Source organism: Odocoileus virginianus, chromosome 10, assembly GCF_023699985.2.
Source record: "Odocoileus virginianus isolate 20LAN1187 ecotype Illinois chromosome 10, Ovbor_1.2, whole genome shotgun sequence".
NCBI classification, from domain to species: domain Eukaryota; kingdom Metazoa; phylum Chordata; class Mammalia; order Artiodactyla; family Cervidae; genus Odocoileus; species Odocoileus virginianus.
Window position 1 is genome coordinate 26,584,168 of NC_069683.1, and position 27,024 is coordinate 26,611,191.

At 36.0% G+C, this 27,024-nt stretch overlaps 1 protein-coding gene across 5 annotated transcripts in view; it reads left to right on the plus strand.

Annotated features, from left to right (window-relative positions):
• Positions 1 to 27,024, plus strand: part of IMMP1L (inner mitochondrial membrane peptidase subunit 1) — a 75,453-nt gene that overhangs the window by 46,034 nt on the left and 2,395 nt on the right. For all 5 annotated transcript variants that reach the window (XM_020892326.2, XM_020892325.2, XM_020892328.2 and 2 more), the window contains 3 exons: positions 1,754 to 1,887; positions 3,781 to 3,869; positions 7,296 to 7,422. In XM_020892326.2, the coding sequence (XP_020747985.1) occupies positions 1,754 to 1,887; positions 3,781 to 3,869; positions 7,296 to 7,422 (350 nt within the window). The remainder of the gene's footprint in view (positions 1 to 1,753; positions 1,888 to 3,780; positions 3,870 to 7,295; positions 7,423 to 27,024) is intronic.

The following is a 27,024-nucleotide window of genomic DNA, read 5'->3' on the forward strand; positions in this document are numbered from 1 at the left end:
TCCTATCCTGTGGGTTCTAAAATCCTATTATTGCAACTTCCCTGGAGGTCCAGTGGTTAGGACTTTGTGCTTTCCCTGCCTAGGGCTTGGGCTCACTCCCTGGTCAGGGAAATTGCATGGTGCATCCAAAAGGGAAAAAAAAAAAATCTATTTTATTTAAACATAAGATAGGCAGAAACTTAGACATTTGGAAATGGAACTTAATTATATAAGGTTATATAGTACATGCTAATCGCCAAGCAAATGACACAGTAATATTTATTGATCTATTTCACTACACACTCTTCATATCTGATTACAAGTAATCCTGACTTAACTCTCTGAGATAGTGATAGTAAGGCCATTTTACAGGTAAAGGCACTTGAGATTTACATAGGTAGAATAACCTGAACGTCACACAGCTAAAATGTGGTGGAGCCAGGGTATCTGCTTTGACAGATCAACTTTAGAGACAGTATTCTTAATCATTGAAAATGAACAATGGGAACCCAAATGAGAAGCAACAACTTGCTTATTGAAAGCATTAAGTGTTCGGTGGGCAGTTTAAGTAAACAGGAGTATGGTTGAGCAGTAAGTTTCTGTAGGAGCATCGAGGAAGCTCAGGTTGGAATCTGAAGATGGGATGGAAGCTATTTGAAAAAGAATCCTGAAAGTGAGTAATATGCAGTAGAAAACTATTGAAGTTATGAGAGCAAGGGAGAAATATGGGAGTCAGTATAACATAATGGTTAGGTTCTTGAGTTTCTAGTTTTGTGATGTTTAGCATGTAAGCTGACTACACTTAGGTTCCTTATCTATAAAATGATAATAGTAATAATATCTGTCTCACAGAGATTAATTTGTAAAGCCTGACTTATATACCAAGCATTGAGCAAATGTTACATGTTATTATTGTTGATGTGTTTTAGTAAATTTAATCTGATAACAGTGCCTAGAAGTCTAGGCCTAAGCATTAGGCCATTAGTTCAGAAATGCTTGAAACATAGCTGTAGCAGGTAAATACTGAAGGGACAAATACTAGGAATATTTTAGATGAATAATATCAGTATGTCAAGTATATATGGCTTTTTAAAATATATATGGTTCTTAACGGTGTTTCATAATCATGTGTTCATTGTTATAGTAGCAATTAATAACTGACAACTGAATGTAACTACAATTTACAAAGCCACTAGGACATGTTAATTGAATTTGATTCTTGAACCATTTTGTGAGATACTGTTATTTCCATTTTATTAAGGCTCATAGAGATGAAGTAATTCATTGAAGATCACACAAGTTAATAAAGGAAGTAATTTAAAACTTTCCTTTTCATACATTTATTCTAGTTTTTTCCTGTTTATAACCCTGTTAGGTTATGACAAGAACTGATGTTCTATCACTGGCAATAGTATGAAGAACTATTATTAATACTTGAAAGAGGTAGTATCTTAAGTATCGGCTTTGATATCAAGGAATAACCAGGGCATGAAAGGGGAGAGACAAGTTCAGAGTCTACTAGTTATCTAATTTATATTTAAACCCAGTAATATTTGAATATAATCTGTTTAGTAGATCAGAATATTAAGTGGCTATGATTTACCTTTAAAAAAAATCTGTATAGCAAAAATGAAAGTAAACTTTTGATTTTCTGCACAAATTATATTAGGCATTTACTACCCTTTGGGTAATTGTTAAATATTTTACAGTAGAGTTATCTCTTAAATATTTTTAAATAGTATTGATCATGAAACTTTTTGAAATTTACCATCAGGCCAATGGTGGCAGAGTCTACATAGAACTATGCTTCGTGGTGTTCTGGGAAAAACCTTTCGACTTGTTGGCTATACTATTCAGTATGGCTGCATAGCTCATTGTGCTTTTGAATACGTTGGTGGTGTTCTCATGGTAAGTGCTCACATTCAAGAAAATAATCATATAAAATATGTTATTTTTTTAAATTGAAGGAAGAGTGTTTGTTTGCATTGGCACTGATGTAAAACAGAACTGTAACTTTAAATGTGGTCCTGTATTGTTTCTTTCAGGGGCACAAAAGCCCCTGTTAATCTAATAAAATATTAGTTTTTCCCATTATTGAATACTACTTACTGTGTTCCAGGATGTGTTTGATATTTTATGTTTATTAACTTATTTAATCTTTTACACTCTGTGAGATACATATTATTGTTGTTTAGTTGCTAAGCTCTGTACAACTCTTTTGCAACCCCATGGACTGTAGCCCACCAGGCTCCTCCATCCATGGAATTTCCCAGGCAGGAATACTAGAGTGGGTTGCCATTTCCTTGTTCAGAGGATCTTCCTGACCCAGGGACTGAATCCGCATCTCCTGAGTTGCAAGCAGATTGTTTACCACTGAGCTACAGGGAAGCCTCTGAACTACTCACTAGAAGTTTACCAATACTATGGACATGAGGAAGCTGAGGCTCAGAAAGCTGAAGTAACTTGTACAAGTCCCACAACTCCAAGCAGACTTGGAATTTCAGCACAGAGTTCTCTGATTTTCAAAAATCCTACTTTTTAACTTCTGCGAAGAGTGTCAATAACTGTTACTAAAACAAATGATTTATTCTGCCTTGTGTCAAAATTAAAATGTTAAGGCTGTCCTTTTCCCAATGTATTTTCTTAATATTGCATCATAAATCTATCAACCATGACAGTACTCACCTTTTGTCATATAAATGAAATAATAATTTGGTTGATTGTTCAGTCAGTGAGTTTTGCTGTTGGTGTTGCTGTGTTTACAGGTCTACCCTAAAGAGATTTATAGTCGTATAATCTCGAGTTGGAATAATTCTAATAACTATATTTAGGCAAATAAATATATCTAACTGAAATTCCCCTTTGATTTTTTTTTTTAATCTATACTGGTGCCTCCAGTAGACTACAGAGACACACAGCAAAAAACTTTCATTGTGGTCTTTTTTCCTGCCTGAGTAGGAAGTTTTGAGTAAAAAGTTTTATTTACATACAACTGAATTGGATGAAAACTGTTGTATGTAGATTTTTTAGATTACAATGATAATATACTACAGTTTTGAGGTATCAGTTCAGTTCAGTCACTCAGTCGTGTCCAATTCTTTGCAGCCGCATGGACTGCAGCATGCCAGGCTTCTCTGTCCATCACCAACTCCCTGTCCATATGTACCTCATACCCGTTTTGAGGTATATATGAAGATTATTGTTAAGACACACTAATATGAAAGTTTTTTAAGTGCATCTCATTATGCCAGTATTTTTCAGTAGAAAATGTAACTTGCAGCCCCCCAAAATGAATAAGCTATTCTCTTGAAGAGAATGAAAGACATCAGTTAGTTGAAAATAGTATGATACCACTTGCTAAATTACTGTCATGGGCTTATAGATGATATTTGGCCATAGCAAGAAGAAAAACATCATTCATTTGTTCATTCAACAAGTATGTGTTGAGTATCAACTTTATGCTAAGCACTGTTCATGATCTTGTTTAGCAATTGGGAACTTAAGAGACAAAGTCACTGCTCTCAAAGCACTTATATTTTACAAGATGGCCAAAATTTGGACCCAGAGGTAATGTTATTCATTTTTTATAATATAATATTAATAAACCATTTAAAATATATTTTGCCTGTGTTCCAGATTTGCTGGCTTCTCTATAGAGTTGAACTTCTCTTGGAGCTACCAGCTTTTTATAAATCATCCTCCAAGTTTAAAGAATATTTGCTTGATTTTCTTTTAAGCCTGATCAGATATTTATATTTTAAAAGGTTTTCAAGTTAAATTTAAAAATTACCTTTCTTTCAGTGTTCTGGACCATCCATGGAGCCTACAATTCAAAATTCAGATATTGTCTTTGCAGAAAATCTTAGTCGACATTTTTATGGTATCCAAAGGTAAATTTCTGTCACAAATATATTAAATTCATGGCAAAAACACACATACATATTGTGTCCTTTCTGCAGTTTCTTAACATTAGCTTTAAAAACTCTTCTGTAAATAACCAAATTAATGACCGACTGGATGAAATTTTGACTCAAATTTTTTCTTTCATTGTGAGAAATTTTAATAATTTTCTAAATATTCAGTCTCTTGGATCGTTCGAATGGAGAACTAGAGACTTAGGAGCCAGTTACATATTCAAATCTTAATGATTTGATTTTTTAATTTTCAAAATAATCCTGCATTTCTGTTGTTGACCGTCTTGTTCTCTATAGTCTGTGATGAGCAGTTGATGACTTTTAGACTGTATAGCACTGTATATAGCTGGGACCCAGGAATCCTGTCTATTATGAGTTTTCTGATTAATTATATTAAGTTACAAAATTCCTCGGCAAATATTATTTGCCACTAAATCTTTTAAAATCCTCTTCTAAATGGTGTTTCCAATCCTTAAGATATTATTTATTCTACTTAACTCCTGGAGTGTTATTCTTCTGAATTGATGTCAAGTATTAGTCATTTAATATATTTTCCAAAGGGAACCTCTTTGATTCCCTAAAATTTGGAGTCCATTAGTTTTTCATAATTCTTAAAAAATAAATCTGTATTACATTTCATCTTCAGAAAATATAAATTTTACTCATTTGAGCTGTTATTTATCTTATGGCATAAGTAGGTTTAGGTATTCCTCTTTCATTATTGACCTTTTCTATAGTGTATTTCACATTACTGGAAAATCACCAAGAACAGTGTAAAACTGTTTTTTGCATTTACTGATCTTCCACCACCTTAGCTTCTATAGATAGAAACCCTTTCTTCCTCAGGCATTATGGTCTAGCTGGGCCTTAGGTAATTCTTAAGATCTTTTCTCCCCAACAACTTCAGGATGCCTAATTGATAGATATGGGGGTAAAAAAATAAAGTTTATATAACAGGTTATATTCTAGCTTCCTTTTCTTTTTACCTTATATCGAAATAACTTAGTACAGTCTTTGGATTAACTGAAGACCTAGGTTCACTACAACATGAAGACAAGTGAATGTTTTCCATGCTAATCACATGATTCACTCTAGTCTTTAAGCATCCTTAACAAGAAGCTGGATTCATTGGCTAAATAGTTTCTGAATGAATACTTCAATATTGTCTTTTTTTGGAGGGGATACTCTTTGCAGTCAGATGGATAATATAAATAATTATTTTTAGTAAATAAGTTGTTTGAAAGTTTCATTTTGTATTCTGTTCATTCAGGGAACCCATTGGCTGGAAAGACAGCTCAAAATTTGGCATTTATGTGAGACATACCAGAGTAACTTTTACAACCAACGTAGTCAGTTGGTAACTCTACTTTAAAAACATTACTATCCTGAATATTTTTTTCATTAATCTGCAGCACAGAGCTCTGAGATTTCAGGCACATCTCTTACACCTGACAAGAGATACTCTTGCTAGCTGCCTGTTTCTAAAGACAGAATAGTCATCCATTTAGGGACGATAAAAGACTGCATATCTGGTATCTAAAGCACATGGATTTTTCAGTCCAGTGGACAGAACTCTCATGCCTGAGACAGTCATCCCTTATTACTGCTCACTCTTTGAACAGTCAGTGAGCACCTCATTTATAAGATGTGCTCTACTCTATAGAAAATATTGGGTTGAGTAAGAGGTTGATCCTTCATCTCAAAAGCTTATAATCTACTAGAATAATAAGGATGATTATAAATTATATAGGAAAATTTGAATCTTAGTTCTGTTAAGTTTATTTTAAAATGCTATTTGAAAGAGTGGAGAGTTCTAGGTAATCTTTTTTGATCTAAGTTCTGTGCCTATAATATCTGGTTAGACCACTGCAAGTACAGTCTACAGTAATGATGCTTTCTATAAAAAAAAACTTTGACTAAATTATGATTTTTTTATGTTGCCATTCAAGTGCAGTTTGTTATGAGGGTCATATTGATTATTTTGTTGACAAACTTAAGCTGAATAAGACTCTCACAGAGAACATTTCTCTCCCCAAAGCTAGCCATAATCAACTTTGATAGTATGTTACATATGTTACAATATTTGCAAATTTCTTCATCTGAACAGTTCTGCTGCTATAGTTCCAGTTGGTTGGAAAGAGATGCTTTATCCCGTTTTCAAACAAGTGTAAGCCTTATACTGCACTCCAAATTACAGAATTTAGTGTTTTAATAGCATACAGCTCTTATTAAGAATAGCCTCAAGAAATGACTATTCTGAATACTGTTTTAATTTCTGTAAAATTTCTGATGAAGATGCTATCTTTACTTTCCTTACATACATATCTTTTCCTCTTTGATTTAGTTGTTAAGAAAAATTTTGTCATACTTTTCAAACTAAACCTTATTTTATTAGTTAATGATTGGCAGATAATAATCATAATTTCTTTTTAACTTGACTACCAAAAAGTTTCAAACTCATTATAATACTTATATATAGCAATAACTAGGTTTCTAATTTAACCATCATCCTTTATTTTTATGACTTTTGATTTTGATATATGCATCTTTTATCATAAGCAGCATCAAATTATTTTAAGAACCTGGTACAGACAATAAGTAAATATATTAAATCCCTTCGAGTGTGAGCAACAGAATTCACTTATTGCTCATTTCATGCAGAAAGAGTGTTGTATTCTTTTTGGTTGGGACATTAGTCCTATATTTTTGTCTCCTTCCTTTCCAATTTTAAGTATCTTACTTAGTCTTCTAATGCATGCAAATTGTTACTTATTCCATGAATCATCTCTTCCATATGTAACCCTATCCATATTGGTTTTATATGTATGATATGCCAGTTTATTTTTTGTATCATATGTTTGGACAGCTTTTAGTATTTTTTCTGGCTAAGTCTTCTGATAATTTTTCTTCAAATATAAGTCTTTTTGACTGTACTGTGAACTGTCTAGGTTTATATAATTTACATGCTGCAATTTCTCAGTTCTTTAAGCTCTTTAAGCTCTTTACCTTTATATGTGCTGTAGAGTCAGTCAATGTTACAGGCAGGGCAGTAAAGTTTGCTTGGTTAATCTGGTGATATTTACATGGATTGTTTTTTATAGTTTTGGTTCTAAAAATTTAGACACAAAAGTAACACACTAAGTACAGTGCAAGAAGGTAATTCTCGTGGAATTGTCAAAAATTTTAGAATCTTCTAATAGTTTTTCCATCACTCTCATTTTTGGATTCTGACCCATAAATTTAGTCTTGAAGGTTCTCAAAGCTGGTAAATGTATGGGAGGGTTAGTATGTGAGAGGATAAAGGGTGTGGCTTTAAGTTGCTTTATAAAAGTGTTGTAGCAGTGCCATGCATGTGTTTATGCTTAATAATAACACTGACTTTCTTTGACTTTTTCCCCTCAGAGGTGACATTGTGGTTGCAAAAAGCCCGAGTGATCCAAAATCAAATATTTGTAAAAGAGTAATTGGTTTGGAAGGAGACAAAATTCTCACCAGTAGTCCAGCAGGTTTCTTTAAAAGCCATAGTTATGTAAGTAACATTTCAATTATGTTATTCATTGGTATCACAGTTGATTAACATTAACTGAACACACTGACAAATGAAAAGAACTTTTATTTGTGTTTGAATATAAGTTGAAACGATGCATTCAGTAGAATATGTAAGTGTATGTATCACAAACAACATGGCCGTTATAATTTATACATTTTATTTTCTTTTAAAGCCCCATTCAAACATCTCAGTATTAGTTGTTGAAGGCAGGATTCACCAGCAGTGTCAAAATATTGGGCAAAGTTTTGAGGGAAAATAGTAGATTTGCATAGTCTCAAAGTATCTCTCCCAGGGTTTTTTCCAAAGGGAGAAATAGTAACTTTGTGGAGGAGAAACCTGGCAGACACTACCTTAACTGAGTGATCAAGGTTAACTTCACCAATAATACAACATGTCAACATAATGTAGCCCCTGAATTGAAGCACCGAGAAGGGCACATCACTTTTGTGGTATTCTTGTAACAAGAAGTTATAGCCTCAGTCTAATCATAAGAGAACAACAGACAAACCGTAATTGAGGGTCATCTTGCAACATAACTGACCAGTACTCTTCAAAAATGTCAAACTCTTTAAAAAAGGAAAGTCAGGGATTGTCATAGATTGGGGGAGACGAAGGAGATGTGACAACTAAATGCAATCTGGAATTCTGGCGTAGTTTTTCCACTGGCTTGTTAATGACAAATCTGGTAAAATCAAATGTAGTCTTATAGTTTAGTTATTTTTAATCCTATTTAAATGTTCAGAATAGATATTTTGTATACCTTTGGTGTAGTCAGCTTACCAACCCAGTTAGGAAGAGTGGAAGAGTGAAGAGCAGATGAGATGTGTCCGCCGCCTCCACCATCACCTGACTGCCGAGACAGAGCTTGTGGCTGGGGTGGGGCAGGGCAGGGAGGGCCTTCTGTTACTCAGCATATGCTGTTCTTTCTTTAATTATAAATTTATTTTCTACTTTTGCTTAAATTTTCTGTGTCACTATCAGTTTATTAATAGAACTGTTGTATCTATCAAGTAACTTTATCTTCATCCCCAATGTAAACATATAATTAGGAGTTGAATTGTCATCATTGTAGATTTATTTTTACCTGTAATAGCCTCTGTTGCCCTATTAAGTAAGTTTGATCAGTAGACTATTAAATAATCAATTTATTGTTTATTTACCGTCCTTAATAGACTGTGGTTCAGCTGTGCAAATGCTTATTACACTTTTGATGTTTGTTACTACAGTGCTAAACACCCTCGGAATCAATAGCTGATGGTGATCCTAATGTCAAAGTTGAGAATGTAGTATCAGGTAACATATCAGTATTTTTCTGTGGTCTTCATCATGGATACTTATCCTTTTGTTTTTCAAATATGTTAGTTATTTACATAATTATTTCACCATCACATGACTGTTATCATTTCATGAGGCAGTCTAGTTCACTTCTAAGTTGCTTTAGCAACAAGCATATACTTGAGGCCAGAATTCAGTTCAGTTCAGTCGCTCAGTCCCGTCCAACTGTTTGCAACCCCATGGACTGCAGCATGCCAGGCTTCCCTGTCCATCACCAACTCCCGAAGCTTGCTCAAACTTGTATCCATTGAGTCAGTGATGCCATCCAGCCATCTTATCCTCTGTCATCCCCTTCTCCTCCTGCCTTCAATCTTTCCCAGCATCTGAGACCGGAATTATCAACAGACAAATGACAAAACATATAAATGATAACAAAACATATAAAGTTCTGAGTACTTGTGTGCAATTGAACTTTGCACAGTGTGCACACCACTGTTGTTTTCTTCTGAATTATTAGAAGAGGAATGTTAGGATGAAAGGATTTAGATAAAATCTCTGCTAAGTAATCAGAAAAAATAACCAGGATATTATAAGATGTATTTTTTATATATGTATAAGTATTCTATTCAAGGAAAACATCCTTTGGATTTTTATGTTTGATGAGAGGATAAGTTAGGGGATACTGCTGTTTTGTTCCAGATGTATTCAGTTGACTTTGGTGTGCATGTTATAAATGTTCAAACAATTGTAATAATTTTGGTCAATGCTTACCCTGTATTTACTTTGTACCAGAATAAGTACAGGGTAAGTGTTAAAACTCTTTCAAGGATTAGTTTATTTAATCATCACGACAGTAACCCAGTAAAGGTAGTTGGTAGTAGCATTTAACATATGGGAAAACTGAAACACAGGGAGGTTAAATAAATTGCTCAAACAGTTAGTAAGAGAAACGGTTGGAATTCAAACACAGATAGCCTGGTTCTATTCAAAAATTTGTATTTTTTACTATGCCAGTACTACTTCTCCCAAAGTATTCTCCACTTCCTATTCTTATTTTTGCTTCTATCTCCTCAAATTGTACTTCCCTTACAATGTATTTGTCTTAAACATTTTAAAAAAGAAAGGCAGCTATTTCTGATCAGGGCTAGTATTAGTTCTAAAAGACAAGCCAGTGATTTTTGAAGGCTTCCCACCTCCACCAGTTTTTCTAGGCTGTTTTTTAAACTATGAGAATTGTGTAGCTATTACTGAACTACTTTAGCAGATGTGTTCCATTAATCAAGGTGATTTATAACAAAAATTCATCCAAGTTTGGAGCACTCTGAAGAGATATCCAAACTGTTTGCAATCTGCCCCTCTAGAGTGTTCCCTTTTCCAGCTATCTCAGAAGCAGACTGGTGCTGTATTTTATGAAAGGGGTTTCTTTCTCATATCTGTGCACCCTTTCAGAAAAATATTTGTTGTTTATAAGTTATGAAGACAGTACTATTCAGATCTTGATTGAGCTGCATAAGGATGATGTATATTAAATGTTTTGAATTTCAGGCAAAAAAAACAAAAACCATTCTTTTAAGTAGGTGCTTCAGAAAGCAAAACACCAAAATTTTCATTTGGAACCTAAAATATGAAGTTTAGCATATGAAAGAATTAGCATTATTTTTAAGTTGGAGAAAAAGAACATAAACAGTTAAGTGATGTGAAGCCATCTTACTCATTCCAGAGTTCCAAAAGTCCATATGGCAAGCATTAAAGATGATTTATTTTTTACATTAAGCATTTGGAAACTAAGCAGTCCCTATCAAGGTGTTACTGCAGTGGTTTTGCTTTTTTTCCTGATATTGAGGCTAGTAATTTTTTCCCTTGAGTTATGGGCTGAGCATTGGTACTAGGAAATGAGTTAATTTGTGACTCTCAAAAGAAACAAATTTTACTCAGCTCAAAAATCTTGAATAACTTGCCTTTCTATACTATAGGAATTCCTCAGTTAGCTGCTAGAAGCCTCTAATTTGCCAAAAATTATTTAATTGGAAGAAGCATTTAGCAGGTAGGAAATACGTTAAATGAACTAGCATTCTTCTGTTGATCAGCACAGCAGGTGATTTAACATAGACTCCACTCCCCTAAGGGATATAGAGCCAAGACTCAGGAAATATGGTAAAATTTTGTTATAAAGCTAATAAAGAAACAAAGAAAAACACTTTATACTCTTTCTCAGGATAACATTGTGTGATAGTTCAAAGCTGTGATTTTAATTCATAGTGTAACTGTGTTACAGTTAGGCATTTTGAAATACAGTAAGTTCATATCAGCAAACAATCATGCTATAAAACCGCCCATCCAAACAAACAGACCTTTTGGGCACCATATCCTGCTTTAGGAAAGAGTTGTGCATACTTACCGACTCCCCTGTGAACTTTATGTTCTCTTTTGAACTCATTCCACTTAGACTTTGATCCCTGGGAATTCACTGGAACAGTTCTCATGAATGTTCTGTTGATCCATTGGTCAACTTTCAGTCCTCCTTTCACTTGAATTCACTTGTATTTAAAGTAGTTGTTCATAAGGCCTGGTTTCTCTTAGTTTGAGGAATACCACTGTCTTTAGGTTTTCTACTTTTTCTGCTTCTTCCGAGTGTCCTTTGTTGATTCCTCCAAATAACTAAGTAACTAAGTAATTTAGGGTTACTTACTGGGTTTACTAAGTAAAAAAGTAACTAAGGGTTTGTATTTTAAACTTATTTTGTTTATATATGCAAATGTAAGGTGACCTAATCCTGTCTTGAAGTTTTAAATACTAATTTTAAAGTCCTAAATTTATATCAACCACAACTTCTTTCCTGAACTCCAGAATCATGTATCTAATAATCTAATATTTTCCTCTTGAACTTAGTATGTCCAGAACTAAACTCCTGATTTTCCTTCCACAAGTGAATCCTCCTACACATATTCCCAATCACTGAAAGGTGACTCCATTTTTCTGCTCACTCAAGTCATAAACCTTGGAGTCATCCTTGCCTCTCTTCCTCTTTAACCCTCTCATCCAATCTATTAGCAAATCATGGTGATTATATCTTGGTTCAAATTGGGAAAGGAGTATGTCAAGGCTGTATATTGTCAACCTGCTTACTTAACTTATATGCAGAGTACATCATGAGAAATGCTGGACTGGATGAAGCACAGCTGGAATCAGGATTGCTGGGAGAAATATCAATAACCTCAGATATGCAGATGGCACCACCCTTATGGCAGAAAGCAAAGAAGAACTAAAGAGCCTCTTGATGAAAGAGGAGAGTGAAAAGCTGGCTTAAAACTCAACATTCAAAATGGCATCCAGTCCCATCACTTCATGGCAAATAGATGGGGAAACAATGGAAACAGTGAAAGACTTTATTTTTGTGGGCTCCAAAATCACTGCAGATGGTGACTAGAGCCTTGAAATTAAAAGACACTTACTCCTTGGAAGAAAAACCATGACCAACCTAGACAGCATATTAAAAAGCAGAGCCATTATTTTACCAACAAAGGTCTGTATAGTCAAAGCTATAGTTTTTCCAGTAGTCATGTATGGATGTGAGAGTTGGGCTATAAAGAAAGCCAAGGACTGAAGAATTGGTGCTTTTGAACTTTGGTGTTGGAAAAAACTCTTGAGAGTCCCTTGGACTGCAAGGAGATCCAACCAGTCCATCCTAAAAGAAATCAGTCCTGAATATTCATTGGAAGGACTGATGCTGAAGCTGAAGCTCCAATTCTTTGGCCACCTGATGGGAAGAACTGACTCATTGGAAAAGACCCTGATGCTGGGAAAGATTGAAGGCAGGAAGAAAAGGGGATGACAGAGGATGAGATGGTTGGATGGCATCACCGATTTGATGGACATGAGTTTGAGCAAGCTTCAGGAGATGGTGATGGACAGGGAAGCCTGGTGTGCTGTTGTCCACAGGGTCACAAAGAGTTGGACACAACTGAGCGACTGAGCTGAACTGAATTGATATCTTGTAAATACAATCAGAATTCGACCACACTTTGCCACCATCACTGCTATATCCTGGTGCAAGACAAATTTATCTCACTCTTGTTTTCTTATAATAACTTCTGATCTTCTCTCTCTGCTTGTATCTTTCCCAACTGCTTGCCTCCCTACTCTTTGCACAGTAGCTGAAATCATCCTTTTTAATAATGATGCTTTTTAATAGAAATAATGTTACTCTTCTCCCCAAAGAGCCCAGTAGCTCCCCATCTCATAATAAAAGCCATGGTCCTTTTGATAGTCTGGAAGACCCACATCCTTCATGCTCCTTGTTCTTGTAGTTTAAGTTTTATTGGAACACAGGCACACTCATTCATTTATGTATTGTCTGGGACTCTTTCACTAAAACAGCAGAATTAAGTTGTTGTAACAGAGACTCTGTGGCCTGCAAAGCTTAGGCTCTTCGCTGTCTGGCGTTTTACAGGAGCATTTGCTGACATTTGCTCTAGAACATCAGATTCTTAATGGCAGGGATTTGTGTTGATCTCAGTTAATTCCCCAGTTTCTAAGCTTTTATTTGGCATCTGGTAGATCCTTTAAAAATACTGGAAGTTTAGACAAATGTACATACAACTGGAGTCTGATGGTATTTTCTTTTAGTTTCTGTTCTACTCAGTTTCTTCTGGTTTCTCCTGAAGACTTGGTCTGGAGTAAGGTGCATGATGTTCCACTTTTCAATGATATAAATGTTCTTATACTTCAACACACTGTATGCTAATGCTGAGTTGGCCAATCTGTGTTCATCCTAGTCTTCACAGAATATTTGAAAACTCTACCTACTTGCATGGTAGGGCTACTTGACCATCTTGTGTAATTGCAGGTGAAAGTTGTAGAAAGTACTGGAATGCCCCTGTTACTTTGTGCCAGGATAGCATTGTGCTGAGTAAATGAGTTTATTTCCCTAAATGACTTCTGTTTGATAGATTTTAGCCCTTTTATTAGAGTAGACTAAAAATTCACCTGTGTCTGAGTGGCTTAGTTTAGAGCCCTCTGAATTTGGTCTTGTCTAACTCTTCCTAAGGAACGGTGAAACCTGAGGTACCTTGGGCTTACTACCTTACTCTCATTTTGGGGGAAGATATGACTTCCCAGAAATGGTATGGCAGTTTTGTTACTATGAATACTAAGTTGCCTTTGCAACATGTAGTACCCACTAACTAAGTTGTGTGGTAAAGAGAGTTTTCTACATTTCAGTAGAAATGATGTGCTTTTGGACATATTTAACTACTCTGCAGATGTTTTGTTCTTTTGATCCTTTTATTGGTTGGCAGCTGAAGGATGGATAAGTTATTACTGGAAGTTGGTAAACTTTCCTTTAAGTGTAAACTGTTTTCCAGTGGTTGGGTACTATAAAATGAAGAATCTTTTTTTCTAAATCTTTCAAATAATTAAAACTCTATTTATTGAATTTCAGTTTTTCAGCCATAGCAGCCACTCTGTATTGAAGATGAGCATGGTAGTAGAAATATGATTATGGAGATTTCAGTATTTTCCTGTAGTTAAAACTTGGCAATCTGCTACTGTTAAAGAAAACATCTGTACTTATTAGAAAATTTTCTTTTACTTTTATTTTTGACCTATCAAAGATCCAGTTATATAAAGCTTTTTGGTTCTTGATAACATGGGTTCCAGTGTCATACACAAAAGGTGAAATGTTCATCAAATGCTGGTTCGTTACCACAGTAGAGTAGGTGGATAAGAAATGTAGTATTTTGTCTCCTGGTCCTGCCAACTACACCAGTTGTCTCTCTCCATAACACTGTGTGCACTGCTCTTAAACCCAGGGTAGGCAGGGAGGAAGCTAAGAGCCTGCAGGAAGACTGGAGGAGCCGTAGGAACTGCAGACACGCTGATTCTCTCCTGGCTGGCACAGCAGCCATAGCATCAGCCAAAACATAACCGTAACCTAGTCTGCCAGGGCAGTCCAGGTGAAGCTTACATATGCTTCCACACCAACAGTAGCCTATGGACCCGCGAGTGCCTCGTGACAAGCATGCACAAGGCTATCAGTGATCGCAGCTGTTACAAAATCTTTATTTACAAAACTTGGGGCAAGAGCGCCTGACCATACCATCTTGGCTACTTTGCTCATGCCCTACATGTTTCTTACATTTCTCTTTTTGTATTATAGAGTATGTTAGTAACAGTACACTTTATTGTAATTTATTTATAACATTTTGTAACAATTTGTAACATTTTATACCTTTATAACCTTGTTATTGGCAGAAATGTAAGAAATAGAGATAGTTTTACATTTCAAAAAGAACTGATTAAATGTTCTAAGGATGCTGTGGTCTATAGTGTTCTTAAAAAGAAAACTTTGAAATGGGATAAGATGTTGGTAAAAAGCTGTTTTACTGTATACTGAGAAATATTTATATAAAATTGCAAGCTGAAAAATAATCTAATTGGACAACATTAGAAAATGGGCACTTTTATAAACACTGATAACTCCCAATGTGTCCTGTGTATTTAGGTTATAGTCCAAATCTTTGAATATCCTAATGCTGTTTTTCTGTTTGTTTAAATGTCATTTACTTTAGCTAAAAGTCACAACCATATGGTCTTCTATTGCCACTTGTATTATAAACAGCAAAAGTACTTCTTTGTAGGGAGAGGACTCATCAGATTGAAAGGGCTTGTTTATTATAAGCTGCTGATACACTGAATCCTTATGTCATTTAAATAGAAGAACTACCTAATAATGTCACTTATTACAACTAGGATATCTAAATAAGGGACTTGCTTTTTGCAGACTATAGTGATAAAAACCTGTGCTTCACATCCATTTCTCAGCAACCGCTCCCAGGGTAATCAATCATGGCATACTGCTAATGCCTTGATTGCAGCTGATGCGGAGGAAATTTGTTTACTTTTTTGCTAAGTGAAGTTCACTGCGGAGATGACGTGACTTTTTCATCCTATAGCTAACACAACTCTGAAGATAAATTTGACTTAGTGTTTACAATTCTGAGGTGTTTTTCTTCTGATGTTAACACTAAAGAATCATCTTTGAGGCCCTCAGTACTTAAGCATTTTCTAATGTGTTCCCTGAACATTTTCAGAATATTTTGATCTTAGCTTAACAATAATATTTAGTTTATAAAATATTGTTTTATAGAAATGTATTTTATCTTAATATATGTTTGAATATGTATGTATATGTATTTGTGAAAAATCAACATTTCTGTTGAAACAGCAGCAACTCTTCCTGAAACTAGCGTGTTTTGCTCACCTAAAAATATTTTAACCACTCAGAGTTGGAAAGTCAGTGCTGTTGGTGGGATTCTAGGGGAGGCATTTATGCAATTCAGTAAAATGCTGTATTACATGTAGTTTTATCTACATGTTATATGAGACCTGTATACACTTAGGCTGCTTAAAAGTAATTGGGAAAAATTACTAATAATGAAATTGTAATGCTACTGTTCAACGTGAGCATCTAGACAGACTTGCACTCTGATAGTAGTAAAGAGAATGTGTTCTGAGTGGCTTCCTGATCTGATGCAGTGGTCTTCTGGAAAGCTGTCATTGACCAGGTGGAATATATTCAGATGTCTTCTGAAATAAACAACTGAATGAAATTCTTCTCTTACCACTTTGGGTAATTAAAATCCTACAGGTTTCTGTGACCCACTTAATCTATAAAAACATTCTCACTTAACCAGTCTTTACCTAAAATGAGAATGGAAAAGAGGAATTACACATTTAAAAGAAAGTATGTATGTTATAAAACAGTTGAAGTTGGTAGATTAGCCAGAAAATACTGACATCACATGCCATGGTACTGCCCACCTAGATATCTGAATGTGCTTTCCTCCTGGATTGGAATTTTCGTAACTATTTTAAGAAAATTTCAGATTGTTTCATTTGGCATAGCTGGCTTACATCCCTACTATTAATACCCATACAGAGGCAACAGGGAAGGGAAACAAAGTACTTACAACTATAGGTGAGCAAGTTAAAATTACAAGGTGTAACTCAAGGTTCCGATCTACCTCCTGTACATTGTGTGTTTAAATCTCTAACTCAGGAAGGATTAGATAGACCTCCTGTCATCAGAAGAGACTTGAAGTTTGACCTGACTTCCGTTATGTAAAGAAAGTCAGAGTAGGTCTGGGGATATAGACTAATATGGACTTCTGACCCTAACTGCAAATATACCTAACCCCAAACCAGTCCCAGCACCAGGCGTCTTCTTTAATGAGACTGTGCCTTGGGAGCAGGGGAAACCACTGGACTTGGGAGGACGGAGAGAAGACTTCAGCACAAGGCCTTTAGGAGGCTACAGGGGTGGGCACATTTGCCAGACAATAACTTCACAATTTTCCTGTTATTTATTCATGATTTCACTAATTCCATTAATTCCAGACATTACTGAACATTTACTTGAGGGTCTCCACCATGTTAGAGTAGGTAAGTCCCTGCTTGCTGGCTCTCCAATAGAACTTCGTGCAAAAATGGAATAGTCTGTATCTACACTGTCCGGTGTGGTAGCCTCTAGGTTCATGTGCTGTTGAGTATAGGAAACGTGGTTAGTGTGTCTGAGGAAATGAATTTTTAAGTTTATGTGGCTAGTGTGTCTGAGGAAACAAATTTTTAGTTTTATATAATTTGTAAGATTGAGTGGTCACATATGTTACTAGTGGCTACCATGTTGAACAATACAGTTTTAAGAATCTGTAGTCAAGTTGGAGGACAGACAAGGAATTACAAAATGGTGTAACAGGGTATTCATCTACACTGGGGTGGACAGGATTACTCCAGACTTGGGAGGTAAAAGTTGAAGTTCTAAAAGATAAGTGGGAGCTTGGATAAGACCCTTATCCAAGCAAGCAGCATATTTAGGTTCTAGAAGGGAGAGTGCAGCCCTGTGCTTTGGGCAGCTGTGAAAAATAAGTTCCTACATCTGGGACATACAGTGGGGAGGGATGACTAGCAAAAAGAGATAAAAGTGAAAAGGTAATCAGGGTTGAATTCCTTGTATGTCTCAAGCAGAGGAGTAACTTTATTTTGGTCATACCACATGGCTTGCAGAATCTTAATTTCCCCAACCAGGGATTGAACCCATGCCCCTGCAGTGGAAACACAGAGTTCTAGCCACTGGACCACCTGGCAAGTCCTGGGAGTAACATTATCAGACTTAGTTTTTAAGAGATCACCCTGATACTAATATAGACTGATCGAGGATAGTTTAATAAAGGATGATTGGAATAGGAGAGGCTAGAGGCAGGAAGCCCAGTTAATAAATAGGCTGTAAGACATAATTGAGAAAATAACATTAAGAATGGAAAGCAGTAAAAGTTCGGAGAAAGATGAGGAGAATGTCTAACCAGGACTGGATGTTGGAAGAAATGCATCATCTATCTCTGTTGCTAGATCCAAAAATTTGGGTCAGTTTTGGAGTACTGTGGAAGCCTATATAATAAGCCTATGATTGATTGTACTTAAAATGAGTGCAGTGGCAATGGAATTGAAGTGAGAATAAAACAAGTGCTTTCCCAGAATGATGTCTGGGTGTTATACGATTCCCTCCTTGATGTCCACAGTATATTTTCATGATGTCTTATTAGTCAAAACAGTGTTTTGATGCTCTCAGCCCCCAGAGATCAACCTTTTTAAAGATCTTTAGCTGTTCTCTTCATATCTTAACATTATTGCAGAAAAAAAAAATCATCTGTCGTCCATCTGCCTATTTGCAACTTTGTATTCACAAAGCTACATATTACTCTAAATAACTTCCAGGGTATGGAAGTTATTTAGAATAACATTAGAATTCTGATTTTAATAAATATAAAAAGGAGAAGCATCTATCAAAGGAAATCATGCAGCACAATGCTTTTTTTAAGGCATTAGTAATACCAAGTACAAGAATACTTTGAATCTTTTCTAATTCCATTTCAGGTATAAATCAGTTTTCTAGCCAGTCTCTGTATGAAGCAGTTATGCACTGGGGCCATAAGAAATTGAAAAGAGATACAGAGATTCATCTACAGGAATAAATCCATATTGGGATGAGTTTTGACTGGGAAGAATTATTTGAAATCCCAGGAATAATTCGGTGAGAATATTTGGTGGAAACCTATTAGCACATATTCTTTATAGTAAGCATCTGCTTTACTAATTATTTAGACTTTTTCTGTGAACATGAGAAAACTCATTATTTACATACTTACCACTATGTTCTACTACTCTTTCAGATAATCCTGTTTCATTAAATTAGGCTCATCTTTTGGACCATGAGAACCAGAGTGGACATAAGGCTATATTAAAATGAGAGTACTGACATAGTTTTGAAATGAGAATATAAGGTACTTCTCTTAAATACTAATCCAAATACACAGCAGGTAACCTTGTTACATGTAGAACAAAAAAGTCAGAGTGAAATAATCCATTGTCCTAGGGGGAAAAATATCTATAGGATTGGGATGTTAGTATTAGATGGGAGGGCCTATTTATTGCCTTCAACCCCAACCCTTTCCCTCTTCCTCTGCCTTCTGACAAGTTGGTAGATGGTTCTGAAGAAGTAAATGCTTCATAAGGAAGAGCTTAGGTATCTGATAGTCAGTAAACATTGCTTGGAAAAGACCCCTGTTAAAATATTAAAAATGTTGTTCTTTGCTACATTTGGATGATTTGGTCTTAAAAATTGAATTTCATTAAAGTCCATTAAATCAGTTGGCATAATTAATACAGCATCTGTTCAAAATTAATGTACATTTTTAATTATAATGGATTCAATTCAAAATCTTGGCTAGTACCAGAACTATATAATTGAATACAGTGTAAAAGAAAAAGGCCAAAAGCATAACGAAAGTGAAATTGCAAAGCACAGTTCACTTTGCAGAGAACAGGATATACTGCATAAAAAATCAGGAACAAAAAAAGCCCGGCAGGCATCATTCATCCAGCAGCTGGAGCAACTGTTAACAACAATAGCTAATTTTTAGTGAGTGCTTACTGGGTGCCAGGAATCTTATATATTACTTGTTTTTTAGAATATTTCTGTAAGGCATTTACTAGTCCCAGTTTCATAGATGCGGTTTAAATAACCTGTCCAAGGTGTTTAACTAGTAAGTGGCAGAGCTACAATCTGAACTCAGGCCCAGAGATTCCTATTCAGGCTGGGTGGAGGTATTGAGTACGGAAGGAGAAGATGAAGGAGCTTAGCTTGCAACAGCTATGAGAATGAGCAAGTCAAGTCTTAGACTAAGCTCTAAACCTGCTCAGCAGGGAGATACTCAATAATGAAAGAGAACCTGTAGGTTGAAAGCATCCCTCATCATTACCCTCACCCCAGTGCTGTAGGTGTAGCCTACTAGAACTTTTGTGTAAATTCCTCTTTAGTGATAACTGGCTATGAACCTAAAGTGGCACCATTTTTAAGTAGGGAAAGACAGTAACAGCTCCTGGGAATGATGTGTGGGATAGGATAGTACTAAGTCAGAATTTAAATGGGAGAAGAAGAAGCAGGAATGCATAGAAATAGTATCCATTGAAATAGTGTGTTAACGTGTCATGCCTGGGCCTTATAAATGTTAATCCCGTGGTCATGCATTTGGGAGCACCTCCCTCCCCAGATAGTCTACTCAGGGAGACAAGTATGGGCAAACAGTTGGGGCAAGGAGAATGTCATTAAAAATAGAATCTGAGTGAAACTCTTCCTTGAGTTTTGCTTTCAAAGATACCCATTCATAACTGACACTTGAGATAGCCCCATTTTATAAAATTAAAGATTAATAATGTTTTCTCAGTTTCGTGTTCTTAAAAGTCCTTCTACATGATCGCCTCTCAGGGGATTTAATGTTTCACTTTTTGACATATATGTCTTTATCATTTTGGTGGTTTATATAGGAAAGTCACTTCCAACAGTTATTTAGTGATTGTGTTCCCAGTTTTGCCCTTGCATGAGTCATACAAATACTGTGTGTGAAGTTCTTTAAAACTATATAATTTTAATAAATTATCTCATCTCACAAGCGTTCTCTCCACAAATTTGTGTGCATCGCATCTTACTCTGACGAATTTTGTATGTCTCTACTTTTCCTATGTATTTCAGGAAAAAAAATCATGTCAAAAAAGGATTTCAGAAGCTTTACCCCCCCCATTACCTTTATTTTTGTTTCTTCAATAATTATTGTTTTCTTTACCTTCACAGTCATTTTAGAAGAACCATTAAAGAGTCATGAACAATAATAAGGCTATTGCATACCCTGCCTTTGCTGATTGTAAATTTTTAAATATCTGGCAAACAGAGTTAATTAAAAATCAGTCTATTACTAGGATTTCCTGTTTTTTGAAACTTTTGAAAGATTGAGCATACAAATATCTTACTCTTTAGTCAGAACTTTTTCTTAATTAGTCTTTCCTTAATCAAATAATAAGTTTGATTACAGTTTAGTAAATGTGTTATTTGATATTGTGGACTCTTTCATCAGATTTCACTTGAATCAAGAAAGGTAACACCTGTGGGTTGGTTCACAAAAGCTGCTTTTGTTCAGTGGACACCCGCAGGCCATGAGGCAATTACATTTGTTGCTTATACTATAAAGGAGGCACTTAACTAGACCTCAGTAAGTATAGCTGAGAACCAGAGGCTCGATTCTTTTGTCCTGCCCTGAGATTAGGTTTTATCGTAGCTCAGGAGGTAAACCTCTGACGTAGAAAGGAAAAACCAAGAATGATTTAAGGGCTCTTTTAATGCTTTAAAAGTTAGCCCTAAAGCTAGTTATATCTGAGACACTGGGAAAATTCAATGTTGAGCAAAAATTTCTAAGTGGCATTGTAGACATATTCATATATTCTTAGTCTTGTGCATTCATTCAAGTTGTCATGGCATATTCCCAAAAGTACAAACAGAAAAAGTAATTAGCTATTTTTAAAAGTTTTGGTTATGAGAAATGATGAACAAAGACATGGAATTAGGATTTCCACTTTTGGCCATTTGTAAAACATTTATTATGAGTTCTACTTTAACAGGAAAGTTATAATGGCTTTTTAAAAATAATTTAAACTATATTTTAATCCTTTTTATCAGTTAATATTTTATTATAATAATATTGCTATAGAATTTTTTTCTTACCTGGTTTAAATTTGAACTTAGTGATAACCAATAGATTAATCCAACAGACAATAACTGTATTTTGAGTTAGAAAGGAAATTTTTGTTCGGTTCGTTGCTTCATTCCACTCTACTCACCTGAGCAGAAAGGTCAGGTTTTAAGTTTTGGACCCATACCAAAAATGTGTTGTACTTTATATTTATTTAAATAAATGAGTTCATAGCTAGACTAATATTTCAGTTACCCAGAGGTCTAGTGACAATACTATAATTGCAGTCATTTACTTATACTGTGCAAAGAAGCAGAGCCTGCTGTATGGATTGGAAGTTGGGTCTCTCTATTTCCACACGAACAAAGAAAAAAAAATGGTTTTTACTTCAGTAAAGCTCTTCCTGAACTACATTGTGATGGACAATGTTCCCTTTTTAAAAAAGTACAAATATTGCTAAAATAACTAGGCATATTAAGACACATATATGTGTATGTACATATATATGTAATTGAACTATTTAAGTAATACATACTGGTCCCAAAAATGTAAATTTTGAAATACATAAAATTTTGTGGTGTTTTTTTTTTAAGTAATTATACCTAAGTATACCCTGTAAATTTTTTTCACTGTATCCATGTAAGTCCTATTGTTGTTGTTTAGTTGTACAACTCTCTTGTGACCACGTGGACTGTAGCCCACCAGGCTCCCCTGTCTATGGGATTTTCCAGGCAAGAATACTGGAGTGGGAGAGACCAAATTTCCTTCTTAAGGAAATCTGCCCAACCCAGGGATCAAATCCACATCTCTTGCATTGGCAAGCACATTCTTTACCACTGAGCCTCCAGGGAAGCCCCAAGTCCTTCTATTAGCTGTCTGCTGTGTGTGACTATCCTATAAATAAACTCTATTTAACTTCTGCCTACTGAGGAATATTTATTCTATTGTCAATTTTGAGATGCAAGCAATACCATACTCAGCTTCCTTGCTTATACATAATGGCATGCTGAGTTTGGCAATCTTTTTGAGATTTTGATAGGCAAAGGATAGAAGGAAAACATACAGGGGATGCCACTGAAGGGGATTCAAGGTAGAGATGCCAATCACACCTTACTTACATTAAATTTTTAGTTCTCAACTAGGATTCTCTTCATATTGTTATGAAGTATGCTAAAAAAAAAAAGTAATAAGACTTTAAAAATTAGATAATTTGAACATCTGACAACTATGGAGTAAGTGGTGCTGAACTTGCTCTCCTTCCGTAAAGAACTGGAAAATTGGACAAACTATGTAAAACAAATGTTTTCAGACAGTGTACAGCAGGCAGTACAAGACAGATTCCTGGGAAAAGGGAAACGAACAAACCTTATATTTTCCCCTACTTCTGCCTTTAAGGCAGTTTTCAGAGGTTCCAAGGAAGGAAAATTCAATTAAAGGACAGTGGTGTTGCCGAGTTGAGGAAACAGAGACTAGGGTAGAGGGACATTTAAGTGGTTGGAATTTATGCATCAAACCACTCGGGAGAAAAGAGCCACAGAATGATCTTGAGAAATATGCACCAGTGTTCTCTTGGATTTGGGGCTAAACACTGAATTGTGCCTGAATATGGTGAAATTTGGGCTTCCTTGGTAGCTCAGACAGTAAAGAATCCACCTGCAATGTAGAAGACCCAGATTCGATCCCTGGGTCGGCAAGATCTCCTGGAGGAGGAAATGGCAACCCACCCCAGTATTCCTGCCTGGAGAATCCCATGGACAGAGGAGCCTGGCAGGCTACAGTCCATGGGATCGCAGTCAGATACGACTGAAGCAACTTAGCAGGCATGGTGAAATTTAGAGACTGAGCGAAGAACAGCTAGTGGGGATCAGCCTAGCAATTCAGAGGTCACACAGGGCTGAGAGCCATTGTAGAATTTACCAGCCACAGGGGAAGGAAATCACTGAATATCCAGAGTATTCAGAAGAGACTGTGGAATGCCTTAGGAGTGGGCTAGACTAGCTCTTGGAATACTCAGTATGAGAGACCCAACTCAACAAACTTAAAAACAAGGCTTGAAAGGAATAAGCTGATTCACAGCTAACTTAACTCCCTTCTAAAAACCAAACAGACCACCTCAACATTCAACGCTATCTTAAAAGAAAACAAAATCCACTCAACAAATGAATGTTCAGCTCAGTCACAAGTTAGATATGTAAAGAAGTGGGAAAATGAAACACATGACAGAAGAAAAACAGATCCAGAAATGACAGGGATAATGGAATAGTCATGTGCTCTTAAACAGTGGTCCCCAGTTTCTTTAGCACCAGGGATCAGTTTCCTGGAAGACAGTTTTTTCACTGATCACAGGGGATGGTTTCAGGATGATTCAAACACATTTATTGTGCACTTTATTTCTATTATTATATCAGCTCCACCTCAGACCATTAGGCATTAGATCCTAGAAACTTGGGGACACCTGCTCTAAAACACTAATTATAAGTACTTTCAAGGATCCAGAGGATAAACACAAGGGAAGAAGTGCTAAATAAAAGAAAGAACCAAGAGAAATTTTAAAGAGTGTAATTTATATGGTCTTTACAGCAGGTTGAAAAATGAAAAAGAAAAGATAAAGATCCTAGATTGTGAAGAAATATTTGCAATATCTGTCAAAAGACTTGTACTCAAGGTATATAAAGAGCTCTTAAAATGAAGAATACATTTTTAAAATGAACAAAATATTTTCAGTAGATATTTCACAAAAGATACACTAATAGGTAGAAGGAAAAATACTTAAGAGAAATGCAAGTGAAAACCACAGTGTGATGAAAATAGCCTAATAGACAGGCAAAACTTAAAAACTGAAAATACCAAGGTTATAAAGCAACAGAAACAAACATACATTGGTGTTGGGAATGTAAAATGGTATTATTTTGGAAAAGTTTAAGGTTAAACATAAACTTACAACCCAGAAATTCCACCCTTACATATTTACTGGAAAAAAATAGATGTGTATATATCAGTGTTCATAGCACTTTATTTGTAATAGCCAAAAACTGCAGGTTACTCAAATATCCATCAACAGGTTCATGGGGAAAAAATACTGTGATTTACAATAGGATATTCTCAGAAGGGCTTCCCGGGTGGCTTAGTGGTTAAGAATTCACCTGCCCGTGCAGGAGACACGGGTTTGACCCCTGGGTCAGGAAGATCCCCTGGAGAAGGAAATGGCAACCCACTCCAGTATTCTTGCCTGGACAGGGAAGCGTCGCAAGCTCCAGTACATCGGGTCACAGAGTTGGATGCAACTTAGTGACTAAACGACAACAATACTCAGCAGTAAAAAGAAATGAAAGACTGATACATGTAACATGTATTAATCATTTAAAAACTGCTCAATGAAAGCCAGACACGAAAGTATGTACTGTGCAGTCTTCTTTGTATGAGATTTAGGAACAAGTAAAACTAGTCTCCAGTAACAGGAGACAGATCACTGGTTGCCTAGTATGAAGTATAAGGGTGGGAGGTTGACCTGAAAAGGAGGGAACTTGGAGTGAGAGTAATGTTCTACATCTTGATTGTGGTAAGTGCTTACACAAGAGTGCACATTTGTCAAAACTTAAAATGAGTCTATTTTACTGTAAAGTATATGTCTATAAAATTGATTTTAAAGTGTACACCCCCCCCAAAAAAAAGTGTACACTCTTCAGTTCAGTCCCTCAGTCATGTCCAACTCTTTGCGACCCCATGAATCACAGCACACCAGGCCTCCTTGTCCATCACCAACTCCCTGAATTTACTCAGACTCATGTCCATCGAGTCGGTGATGCCATCCAGCCATCTCATCCTCTGTCGTCCCCTTCTCCTCCTGTCCCCAATCCTTCCCAGCATCAGGGTCTTTTCCAATGAGTCAACTCTTCCCATGAGGTGGCCAAAATATTGGAGTTTCAGCTTCAGCATCAGTCCTTCCAATGAACACCTAGGACTGATCTTTAGGATGGACTGGTTGGATCTCCTTGCAGTCCAAGGGACTCTTTTCAAGAGTCTTCTCTAACATCACAGTTCAAAAGCATCAATTTTTCGGTGCTCAGCTTTCTTCACAGTCCAACTCTCACATCCATACATGACCACTGGAAAAACTATAGCCTTGACTAGATGGACCTTTGTTGGCAAAGTAATGTCTCTGCTTTTTAATATGCTATCTAGGTTGGTCATAACTTTCCTTCCAAGGAGTAAGCATCTTTTAATTTCATGACTGCAGTCACCATCTGCAGTGATTTTGGAGCCCCAAAAAATAAAGTCTGACACTGCTTCCACTTACCCCATATCAAAAATATGTGTTCCAAAAGTAATTTCAAACATAATGAATTGATAGTGAGTAATTGATAGAGGGGTAGGTCAGCAAAGGTGACTGATTTTAAGACTCAGACTTGAAGGTTTTCCTGTTTATAGAGAAGCTCTTATTAAAGGTACCATCAGTGATGAGGTTGCTCCCTTGATTTGTGTACTTTATGCTGCAGGTGCTTAAGTCACTTCCGTCATGTCTGACTCTGTGAGACCCCATGGACTGTAGCCCACCAGGCTCTTCTGTCCATGGGATTCTCCAGGCAAGAGTACTGGAGTGGGTTGCCATGCCCTTCTCCAAAGGGATCTTCCCAGCTCAGGGATTGAACTCAGGTCTCCCGCATTGCAGGCAGACTCTTTACCATTTGAGCTACCTGGGAAGCCCACATATACTATTTCCAGATACACTATTTTGCTATTTTCATCTGTAACCTGAGATGTACTCATTTTTCTATTTGAGTAGCCTTACGCTTCACTGCACATAAATCAACTTATTTTATAGGTTAAGAACTAACTTTGCTATTGGCCCCACCCAGAACCTATGGTAGTTCCACCACTAGGAGTTAATGATATTACAATATCTGATACTCTTTCAAAACACTTTTATTCTTTCTCTTTAAATAGATTTGACATTTAAGTGTATCTAAATGAAAATATTTAGCTTGACTCATTTTGGGCTAATATTTCTACATAAGACATTCCAAAATTATATCTGATGTAAAATGTACTTCTTATTTTACATGCTTGTACAAATTAATTTTTCCAAAAGTTAAAATTCAGAGGTGATGGCAGGGGAGGTGGGGGGAGAAATGAAAAAGGAAGATGACAGAAGATTTGGAGGGCAGTGAAAATATTCTGTATAATACTGTAGTAGGGGATCCATGTCGTACACTTGTCCAAATTCACAGAA